General features: G+C 45.7%; 1 protein-coding gene across 1 annotated transcript in view; it reads left to right on the top strand.

Annotated features, from left to right (window-relative positions):
- The window catches only part of LOC139383155 (nucleotidyltransferase MB21D2-like), a 19,595-nt gene extending 8,436 nt beyond the window's left edge, over positions 1 to 11,159 (top strand). The window contains 2 exon segments of the mRNA XM_071127516.1: positions 8,714 to 9,442; positions 9,445 to 11,159. Coding sequence (XP_070983617.1) covers positions 8,714 to 9,442; positions 9,445 to 9,971 — 1,256 coding nt within the window. The 3' untranslated portion in view covers positions 9,972 to 11,159.
- Positions 11,160 to 11,414: the final 255 nt, after the last annotated feature.

The following is an 11,414-nucleotide window of genomic DNA, read 5'->3' on the forward strand; positions in this document are numbered from 1 at the left end:
AGGACCCGGAGAAGACGACTTGGAAAGCTGCCGTTACCGTCAATACTACTCGCCAACGTGCAATCATTGGACAATAAATTAGACGAGGTATGGTCCCGAATATCCTACCAACGGGACATCAAAAACTGTAATATCCTATGTTTCATGGAATCGTGGCTGAATGACGACATTGATATTCAGCTAGCGGGATATACGCTGCACCAGCAGGATAGAACAGCACACTCCGGTAAGACGAGGGGGGGCGGTCTGTGCATATTTGTAAACAACAGCTGGTGCACGAAATCTAAGGAAGTCTCTAGATTTTGCTCGCCTGAAGTAGAGTATATTGTGATAAATTGCAGGCCACACTACTTGCCTAGAGAGTTTTCAGCTATACTTTTCGTGGCTGTTTATTTACCACCACAGACAGATGCTGGCACTAAGACCGCACTCAGTCAGCTGTATAAGGAAATAAGCAAACAGGAAACCACTCACCCAGAGGCGGCGCTCCTGGAGGCTGGAGACTTTAATGCAGGAAACTTAAATCAGTTCTACCAAATTTCCATCAACATGTTAAATGTGCAACCAGAGGGAAAAGAAATTCTAGATCACCTGTACTCCACACACAGTACAAAGCTCTCCCTCGCCACCCATTTGGTAAATCCGACCACAACTCTATCCTCCTGATTCCTGCTTACAAGCACCAGTGACTCGGTCTATAAAAAGTGATCAGATGAAGCAATGTTAAACTACAGGACTGTTTTGCTATCACAGACTAGAACATGTTCCGGGATTCTTCTGATGGCATTGAGGAGTACACCACATCAGTCACTGGCTTTCATCAATAAGTGCATCGAGGACATCATCCCCACAGCGACTGTACGTACATACCCCAACCAGAAGCCATGGATTACAGGCAACATTCGCACTGAGCTAAAGGGTAGAGCTGGCGCTTACAAGAAATCCTGCTATGCCCTGCGACGAACCATCAAACAGGCAACGCGTCAATACAGGGCTAAGAACGAATCATACTACACTGGCACCGACGCTCATTTTATGTGGCAGGGCTGCAAACTATTACGGACTACAAAGGGAAGCACAGCTGTGAGCTGCCCAGTGACATGAGCCTACCAGACGAGCTAAATCACTTCTATGCTCGCTTCGAGGCAAGCAACACTGAGGCATGCATGAGAGCATCAGCTGTTCCGGACGACTGTGTGATCACACTCTCCGTAGCCGACGTGAGTAAGACCTTTAAACAGGTCAACATGCACAAGGCTGCGGGGCCAGACGGATTACCAGGACATGTGCTCCGGCATGTGCTGACCAACTGGCGGGTGTCTTCACTGACATTTTCAACATGTCCCTGATTGAGTCTGTAATACCAACATGTTTCAAGCAGACCACCATAGTCACTGTGCCCAAGAACAAAGGCAACCTGTCTAAATGACTACAGACCTGTAGCACTCATGTCTGTAGCCATGAAGTGCTTTGAAAGGTTGGTAATGGCTCACATCAACACCATTATCCCAGAAACCCTAGACCCACTCCAATTTGCATACCGCCCAAACAGATCCACAGATGATGCAATCTCTATTGCACTGCCCTTTCCCACCTGGACAAAAGGAACACTTATGTGAGAATGCTATTCATTGACTACAGCGCAGCGTTCAACCCCATAGTAACCTCAAAGCTCATCACTAAGCTCAAGGATCATTGGACTAAACACCTCCCTCTGCAACGCTGATCCACAACACTGGAGCTCCACAGGGGTGCGTGCTCAGTCCCCTCCTGTACTCTTTGTTCACCCACGACCGCATGGCCAGGCACGACTCCAACACCATCATTAAGTTTGAAGACGACACAACAGTCTGATCAACGACAAGACAGCCTATAGGGAGGAGGTCGGAGACCTGGCCGTGTGGTGCCAGAATAATAACCTATCCCTCAACGTAACCAAGACTAAGGAGATGATTGTGAACTACAGGAAAAGGAGGACCGAGCACGCCCCCCCATTTCATCGACGGGGCTGTAGTGGAGCATGTTGAGAGCTTCAAGTTCGTCAGTGTCCACATCAACAACAAACTAGAATGGTCCAAACACACCAAGACAGTCGTGAAGAGAGCACGACAAAGCCTATTCCCCCTCAGGAAACTGAAAAGATTTGGCATGGTTCCTGAGATCCTCAAAAGGTTCTACAGCTGCAACATCGAGAGCATCACTGCCTGGTACGGCAATTGCTCGGCCTCTGACCGCAAGGCACTACAAAGGCGGTGTCAGAGGAAGGCCCTAAAAATTGTCAAAGACCCCAGCCACCCCAGTCATAGACTGTTCTCTCTACTACCGCAGTGCCAAGTCTAGGACAAAAAGGCTTCTCAACAGTTTTCACCCCCAAGCCATAAGACTCCTGAACAGGTAACCAAATGGTTACCAGGACTATTTGCATTGTGTGCCCCCCCAACCCCTCTTTTTATGCTGCTGCTACTCTCTGTTTATCATAGTCACTTTAACTATACATTCATGTACATACTACCTCAATTGGGCCGACCAACCAGTGCTCCCGCACATTGGCTAACCGGGCTATCTGCATTGTGTCCCACCACCTGCCAACCCCTCTTTTACGCTACTGCTACTCTGTTCATCATATATGCATAGTCACTTTAACCATATCTACATGTACATACTACCTCAATCAGCCTGACTAACCGGTGTCTGTATATAGCCTGTCTTTTTACTGTTTTATTTCTTTATTTACCTATTGTTCACCTAACCTTTTTTGCACTATTGGTTAGAGCCTGTAAGTAAGCATTTCACTGTAAGGTCTACTACACCTGTTGTATTCGGCGCACATGACAAATAAACTTTGATTTGATTTTCTTTTAAAAAGATTGATACATTTGTAAATGCACTGATTCTCTTCACTCTAGATCTGACACGTCTCATTAGTCTTCAAGAGGACCACTACGATCCTGATCGCCTTCACTGCTCTAAGGTCCTTGATGACAATCTACCTCATCACACCAATCTTATTAAACATAAAAAAACTCCCAATGTGCGTTTAAATGTTTTTATTTATTAACTGCGTAGTTCAAGCCCTGAATATTGATTTGGCTGACAGCCGTTGTATAGCGTATACAAAACATGTATTTTTACTACTGTAATTACGTTGGTTAGTTTCTAATAGCAATAAGGCACCTCTGGGGTTTGTGGTATATGGCCAATATACCACGGTTAAGGGCTGTATCCAGGCGTTTCGTCTTGCATCAGATCGGCCCTTATCCGTGGTATATTGGCCATATGCCACACCCCCTCTTACCTTATTGCTTAAATATATTCTGTCCCAGTCTTTCTATGCATGTAATGTCTGTAGGTGAATTAGGAAACAATTACTTTGCAAATGTGCAAAGATTTGTGATGTAGATTGCTTGATCTATTTTAAATGTAAGAATATGTTGCAGATTGAAACTTTAATTGGTGCCTATGGAAACCAATCTAAATCTAATCCTTTTTACAGTAGGCAATATCCTGTAGTCAGGTGGTCATTACCAGACAGGAAGACCACGTCAGTGACTCAACCCACTCAAGTGACGCACCCCTCCCAGGTACACAGGAAGAGGAGGAAGAGCACCAGTGACTCAGCCCCTGTAATAGGGTTAGAGGCAGAGAATCCTAGTGGAGAGAGGGGAACCGGCCAGGCAGAGACAGCAAGGGCGGTTCGTTGCTCCAGTGCCTTTCCGTTCACCTTCACACTCCTGGGCCAGACTACACTCAATCATAGGACCTACTGAAGAGATGAGTCTTCAGTAAAGACTTAAAGGTTGAGACCGGGTCTGCGTCTCTCACATGGGTAGGCAGACCATTCCATAAAAATGGAGCTCTATAGGAGAAAGCCCTGCTTCCAGCTGTTTGCTTAGAAATTCTAGGGACAATTAGGAGGCCTGCGTCTTATGACCGTAGCGTACGTGTAGGTATGTACAGCAGGACCAAATCGGAAAGATAAGTAGGAGCAAGCCCATGTAATGCTTTGTAGGTTAGCAGTAAAACCTTGAAATCAGTCCTTGCCTTAACAGGAAGCCAGTGTAGAGAGGCTAGCACTGGAGTAATATGATTCAATTTTTTGGTTCTAGTCAGGATTCTAGCAGCCGTGCTTTATCCGGGTAGCCAGAAAGTAGAGCATTGCAATAGCTTAATCTAGAAGTGACAAAAGCATGGATACATTTTTCTGCATCATTTTTGGACATAAAATGTCACATTTTTGCAATGTTACGTAGATGGAAAAAAGCTGTCCTTGAAACAGTCTTGATATGTTCATCAAAAGAGAGATAAGGGTCCAGAGTAACACCGAGGTCCTTCACAGTTTTATTTGAGACGACTGTTCAACCATCAAGATCAATTGTCAGATTCAACCACCTCCATATTCAACCACCTCCTGCTTCACAGTGGGAACCATGCATGTAGTGGCGCATCACCAGTGGCGCAACTCAGTGCTAGAGGCGTCACTACAGACCCTGATTAGATTCCAGGCAGTATCACAACCGGCCGTAATTGGGAGTCCCATAGGGCGGCGCACAATTGGCCCAGTGTCGTTAGTGTTTGGTTGGGTAGGCTGTCATTGTAAATAGTTAAATAAAGGAATTTGTTCTTAACTGATTTGCCTAGTTAAATAAAAGTTAAATATTACTTTTTTATAAAAATCCATTCACCTACTTGGTGCCTCACAAAGACACGGTGGTTGGAACCAAAACATCTCAAATTTGGACCAAAAGAGAGATCTCGTCCTTTTTTCTTTGCAGCAATTTGACCCATGAAGGCCCAATTCACGCTGTCTCCTCTGAACAGTTGATGTTGAGGTGTGTCTGTTATTTGAACTCTGTGAAGCATTTATTTGGACTGCAATCTGAGGTGCAGTTAACTCTTACTTATCCTCTGCAACAGAGGTAACTCTGGGTCTTCCTTTCCTGTGGCGGTCCTCATGAGAGCCAGTTTCATCATAGCGCTTGATGGTTTTTGCGACTGCACTTGAAGAAACTTGACATTTTCCGGATTGACTTATGCACTGTCATTTCTCTTTGCTTCTTTGAGCTGTTCTTGCCGTAATATGGATTTGGTCTTTTACCAAATAGGGCTATCTTCTGTATACCACCCCTACCTCGTCACAACAAAACGGATTGGCTCAAACGCATTAAGAAGGAAAGAAATTCCACAAATTAACTTTTAACAAGGCACACCTGTTAATTGAAATAAATTCCAGGTGACAACCCCATGAAGCTGTTTGAGAGAATTCCAAGAATGTGCAAAGCTGTCATCAAGGAAAAGGGTGGCTACTTTGAACACTCTCATATTACACACTTTTTTTGGTTACTAAATGATTCCATATATGTTATTTCATAGTTTTGATGTCTTCACTATTAATGTAGAAAAGAATACAAATAAAGAAAAACCCTTGAATGAGTAGGTGTGTACAAACTTTTGACTGGTATTTTTATCATTTAGAAATAAAGAAACATCTTTATAATCAATGCCAACACTGCCATGTTGATCTGACCCCTGTTGTTGGAAAACAACGTTAGTGTTCAACTTTCGGCTGTCACAGTTGCACCTCCCATGACTTCACGCCTCGGCTTTTGTCTAGAGTCGGTTGCTTTAGCCTTACCACTTAAACTTGCCCACTAACTCGATGGTATTCAAAGTCTGGTCATGACCTCTAGTGGGGTCGCCAAAATGATTATACGTTTTATTATATATAAAATAAAAAAATTGACAGATTATTGTATGGGACAATATACAAACATTTTTGAGAAAGATTATTTGAAAAATATTTGAGTTTATTGAGTAAATGTATTTATTGGTTTCATGAAAATGCAATGAATTGAAGGTTATTTGTTGAAAATAGTTTCCCTGCTGAAAAAGTTTGAATACCACTTTACTAACTTGAATAACTTTGATTTGACTGGCATATTAGGCTAACTGTTGTGGTGGTGTACTGGTTTAGCAGCGGTGTTAGAAAAATGCATACCATGAAAAATCACTCAGATGATTTGAGCAGAAGATACAAAAGGAGTAGAAGACAGACGCACACAGTCTGACACACACACACAGCATATGTTTACTATCCTTGTGGGGATCTAAAATTGATTTACATTCAAAATCCTATTTTCCCTTACCCTTAACTCGAACCCTAATTGTAATCTTAACCCTTAACTGTAATCCTAACCCCTGAGCCTAAAATAGCCTTTGTCCTCGCAGAGACCTGGGAAACGTCTACACAAGGGGAGAATTTTCCTCCTTTTACTATCCTTGTGGGGACTTTTGGAGATTTCCGGTACCCACAAGGATAGTAATACAAGCCCACACTACACACACACTTGCGCTGTAGGCCTACACACTTAAGCTTCTTGCGCTCAGTGTCTCAAACAAACAGTGACAGTAGACCACAGCGCCGAGCCACTCGGGCCCGTCTCTTATGTCTGGGGTTATGGCTGCTGAGAGGGAACAGACACTTCCTGGAATCAGTGAAGAGGAAAAACAAATGAGGCAGAGCACTGCAGTCCACATAGATAAACTCAGCCAATGCTTATGGAGCATGCTAGGCCAGCTCAGTCGAGTGCAGTGCACACAGAACCCAAGAGCAAACTGCACAAGCTAATGCCAAGTTTTTCTTTACATCTGAAATGTTATGGAATGGCAGGATGCCTTTGACAGGGGAGATTTCTTTGGCCTGTGTTAATATAATGTCATGTAAATGTATCGGGTTGGAACCGGTTCAGGGAACAGAAACTCTCATTTTTAGAGGAACGGAACCAAAACCGGGAACGAAAGTGGTCTCTAGTGTTCCGGTACAGACCCGTTATTTTCAAATCTTGAGAACCGTTTAATCTTTAGTTCCAAAAATATTCCTAATGTCTAGTACCTTTCCCTCAACGTCATTAAGACATACAGTAGGAGATGATTATGGACTACAGGAAAAAGAGAGCCGAGGACCCCCCAATTCTCATCGACGTGGCTGAAGTGGAGCAGGTTGAGAGCTTCAAGTTCCCTGGTGTCCACATCACCAACAAACTATCATGGTCCAAACACACCAAGACAGTTATTAAGAGGGCATGACAACACCTATTCCTCCTCAAGAAACTGAAAATATTTGGCATGGGTCCTCGGATCCTCAAAAAGTTCTATAGCTGCACCATCAAGAGCATTGGTTGGCCTTGGTTGCGTCACCGTCTGGTATGGCAAATTGTTGGCCTCCGACCGCAAGGCACTACAGAGGGTAGTGCGTACGGCCCAGTACATCACTGGGGCCAAGCTTCCTGCCATCCAGGACCTCTACATCAGGGGAAGGCCCTAAAAATTGCCAAAGACTCAAGCCACCCTAAGCGTAGACTGTTCTCTCTGCTACAGCACGGCAAAGCGGCACCAGAGCACCAAGTCTAGGGCCCAAAGGCTTAATAGCTTCTACCCTCAAGCCATAATATTGCTAAACAGCTAATTGAATGGCTACCCAGACTATTTGCATTGACTCAGTACTGGTACCCCCTGTATATAGCCTTTATTTTGTGGTCGGAACACCGGAATGGATTTTTTTTTTAAAAGGTTCGGTTCAGAACCGAACGATTGGAAAATAATTTAGCTTCCAACCCCTGAAATGTATACGCATAGAAATACTAGTGTAAAGATCAATATAGCCTAGTGTCTGGATCTGTATGTTATCCCCCACTGGGCAGCGTGGTGGTTTGACTGTGACAGGCACCCTGGTGGGGATGTGAAATAGGCATCTTGTGTCCGAACTTGCAGCCTGGGGGGATTAGGTGGAAATTGGCTTGCACTGCCCCCTAGTAGAGAGATGTGGTACAACACTAGTATCCAGAGGGATATATATATATTTTACATTTTAGTCATTTTGGAGACGCTCCTATCCAATTTCGCCAGGTATCAAATGCCATCTTCATCTGCCTTTCCAGCTGTTTGGGAGATGGGACTCCTGTATCTGCCTGGTCAGCAGCTTTGTAATTGGAGTTGTCCATCTCCTAGACTGGCTGCACGTCAGGGTTTGAAAGCCCAGTCTACTCAAAACTTTCCCGTAACCCTGGGTGGGGGCCCTAACCGGGTGTTGTGCGGGTAAGGGGCGTCACTCCCTTAGGTAGCATGCAAGGCAGAGCAATGTAGAGCAGAGCAGAGCAAAGCATGGAACATTTACTCGACATTTCCAAGTTCAGCTTTCTTAATGAACCATAAAATGTAATTATTTCTAGTTGTTTATCAAGGTTAGCTAGCTAACTCATCCTGCTTTGTAGTATACCCCTCTGGTCTACTGGTAATCGGTTAACTTGCATTTAAACAACACTGATACAGGATCAGACGTTTTCCCACCCACATGAATGTTAAGGTTAGTATTGGGGGTCGGGTAATCTGATCTTAGATCTGTGGTTAGAGATTTCCTCTACTGCAAGTGTAGCCTTCAGTGTGTATTGCCACAATAACACATACTCACAGAGCCAGGAATGACATAGGCTACCTTATTACAGAGCATTTGCACTGCTGAAACATAATCATAAGATATGCTGTCTATTCATCCCCATATTTATTTTTTAAATGTATTTTTATTGAACAGAAAGGTCAGGTAAGGAAATGTAGGAGGAGGTTGAGTCAAAGGGCAGTAGGCCAGATTCGAACCCATGCCAACTCTAACCGCTGGACCACACAGGCCACTAATAATCCCCCTTTATCCTTCTCCCATCAGGTATGGTGCAGAAACTGGACCAGAAGCTCCCTGTGGCCAACGAGTACCTACTGCTGTCAGGTGGCGTGCCAGAGGGTGTGGTCGACATGGACCTAGACGAGCTGAGCGTCTACGCCCGCGTCACCGACTATGACATGGACTTTACCCTCCTCGTGCCTGCGCTCAAGTTGCACGACCGCAACCAGCCGGTGACTTTGGACATGCGCCACTCAGCCCTGTGCCACTCGTGGCTGAGCCCGCGCCTCTTCGATGAGGGCACCATCAACAAGTGGAAGGACTGCTGCACCATGGTAGACCACATCAACGGTGCCACCAACTACTTCTTCTCACCCACACTGGTGGCTGACTGGTTCTACGAGTCCATCAGTGTGGTCCTGGTGGAGATCCAGAAGAAGCCCCAGCGCGGCATGCCCCGCGTGGAGAAGGTGGAGCGGAACGGCACCATCATCTCCGTCATCCTGGGCGTGGGCAGTAGCCGCATGCTCTATGACATCTTGCCTGTGGTCTCCTTCAAGGGATGGCCGGCGGTGGCCCAGAGCTGGCTGATGGAGAACCACTTCTGGGACGGCAAGATCACAGAGGAGGAGGTGATCAGCGGCTTCTATCTGGTGCCTACCTGCTCCCACAAGGGCCGTAAGGAGAATGAGTGGCGCCTGTCGTTCGCCCGCAGCGAAGTGCAGCTCAAGAAGTGCATCTCGGCCAGCCTGATGCAGGCCTACCAGGCGTGCAAGCCATCATTATCAAGCTGCTGTCAAGGCCCAAGGCCATCAGCCCCTACCACCTGCGCAGCATGATGCTGTGGGCCTGCGATCGGCTCCCCGCCACCTACCTGTCCCAGGAAGACTTCTCAGCCCACTTCCTGCTAGGCCTCATCGACGACCTGCAGAACTGCCTGGTCAACAAGATGTGCCCCAACTACTTCATCCCGCAGTGCAACATGCTGGAACACCTCTCGGATGAGACGGCCATGCTCCACGCCCGCAATCTCAGCACAGTGCGCTCCGACCCGGCCGAGCACCTGCGCACCACTATCGAGCATGCCAAGGCGGCCAACCGGCTGACCCTGGACCTGCATTGGCGCGGCTTAAACCTGCCGTCGCCACAGTCGGACGCGGGCGGCGAGCACCAGCCGGATGACCGATTGGCTAAGAAGCTGCAGCAGTTGGTGATGGAGAACCCCGGCAAGTCCATCTCAGTGTTCATCAACCCCGACGATGTGACGCGGCCGCACTTCCGCATCGACGACAAGTTCTTCTGAGACTTCAAAATAGAAAAATACTACTTTCCCCCTCCCACGGCAACAATTCTTCTCCCCTTTGACTAGATTGGTCGAGTCATCAAATTAGTCGGTTTCCCAAGTAACGGTCGCCACAGAGCGTTGTGAGGTGCTTTTGTCCAATAGTGTCTTCCCATTTTGTTTCTCTGTCCCTGACACCTGTCCCCACACCCCAATCCTGTCACCTTTAGAAGGCCTTTACAGGACTACATGAAACAGGTGGAAGAAGAGGTACTGCGTCTTGCCTCAGATGGTTAAGGAATGTCTTAGTCCCTGTAGGGGAACTGATGGTACTAACGCCATAACTGTACATAGAGAGAGTTGAGTGGATATGTGTGTGTGGACTTTGATCTTATTTTGCACAGAATGTAGAGGCACACAGTTATTATGTTGGAAGTGCTATGAAGTGAAGTCTGAAATGTTGCTTATCTTTTAGGGAGGCCATTTCAATGGTCTTTTTTTTCTCCACTGGGCTAAATGCTCTGAATTTATACCTACTGGTTTAGAGTATGTTTAGAGCTGTTATTCCAATAAGCTGTATCACAATAAGTTATTTCTAACTTAACGTTCTCTGTAGTCATGTCCATGTCCTATGTGTATAGTGAACAGTTCCAGACATATCCCGAATATGCCAAAAACCTGCAGATATCTGACCGGCAATGTGATACACATATCTTCATCCTCAAGTGCAATTAGTAAACAAACAAACAAACACACCATACATAAATGTGCTAACACTCATCATACATACAGTGAAATGGTGTATTTAATACGTATTTGTGATATTCTAGAACTCTGGGACGTTGTCATTTTGTTTGTCTTTGTTATATGGAACTCTGAAACATTTTACTGTGAGTCTTATTTTCCATATTTGCTGCTAACCTTATGAAGATGTTTTATGATTAACTGGTTATACAAATTAAGTTAACACACAATTATGAATTTTAATTGTACATGTGCGTAGCTACTTTGTACACACGAATCCTGTTGAGTCAAACCTGTCATGGACCAATCAGAATGGACTAACCGTGCAACCTCACCATTGGCAGGGATCTAACATACTGCTTTATCATTAATTCGGACCAATCACTGCAGTGGCCTGAAGAACGTGTTCTGTGCCTCTACTTTTCCAAAGGCATACTGGCCGCGTTTCCCAGGCTGACTACATTACAGATGTAATCCGTCTGGCTCCGTGACCTTGTGAATGTTGACCTGTTTTAAGGTCTTACTCCCATTGGCTACGGAGAGCGTGATCACACAGTCGTCCAGAACAGCTGGTGCTCTCATGCATGCTTCAGTGTTGCTTGCCTTGATGCGAGCATAAAAGGCATTTAGCCCACCTGGCAGGCTTGTGTCACTGGGCAACTTGCGGCTGGGTTTCCCTTTGTAGTCCGTAATAGTTTGCAAGCCCTGCCACATCCGATG

This window comes from Oncorhynchus clarkii, chromosome 24, assembly GCF_045791955.1.
Source record: "Oncorhynchus clarkii lewisi isolate Uvic-CL-2024 chromosome 24, UVic_Ocla_1.0, whole genome shotgun sequence".
In the NCBI taxonomy this organism is placed as follows: Eukaryota; Metazoa; Chordata; class Actinopteri; order Salmoniformes; family Salmonidae; genus Oncorhynchus; species Oncorhynchus clarkii.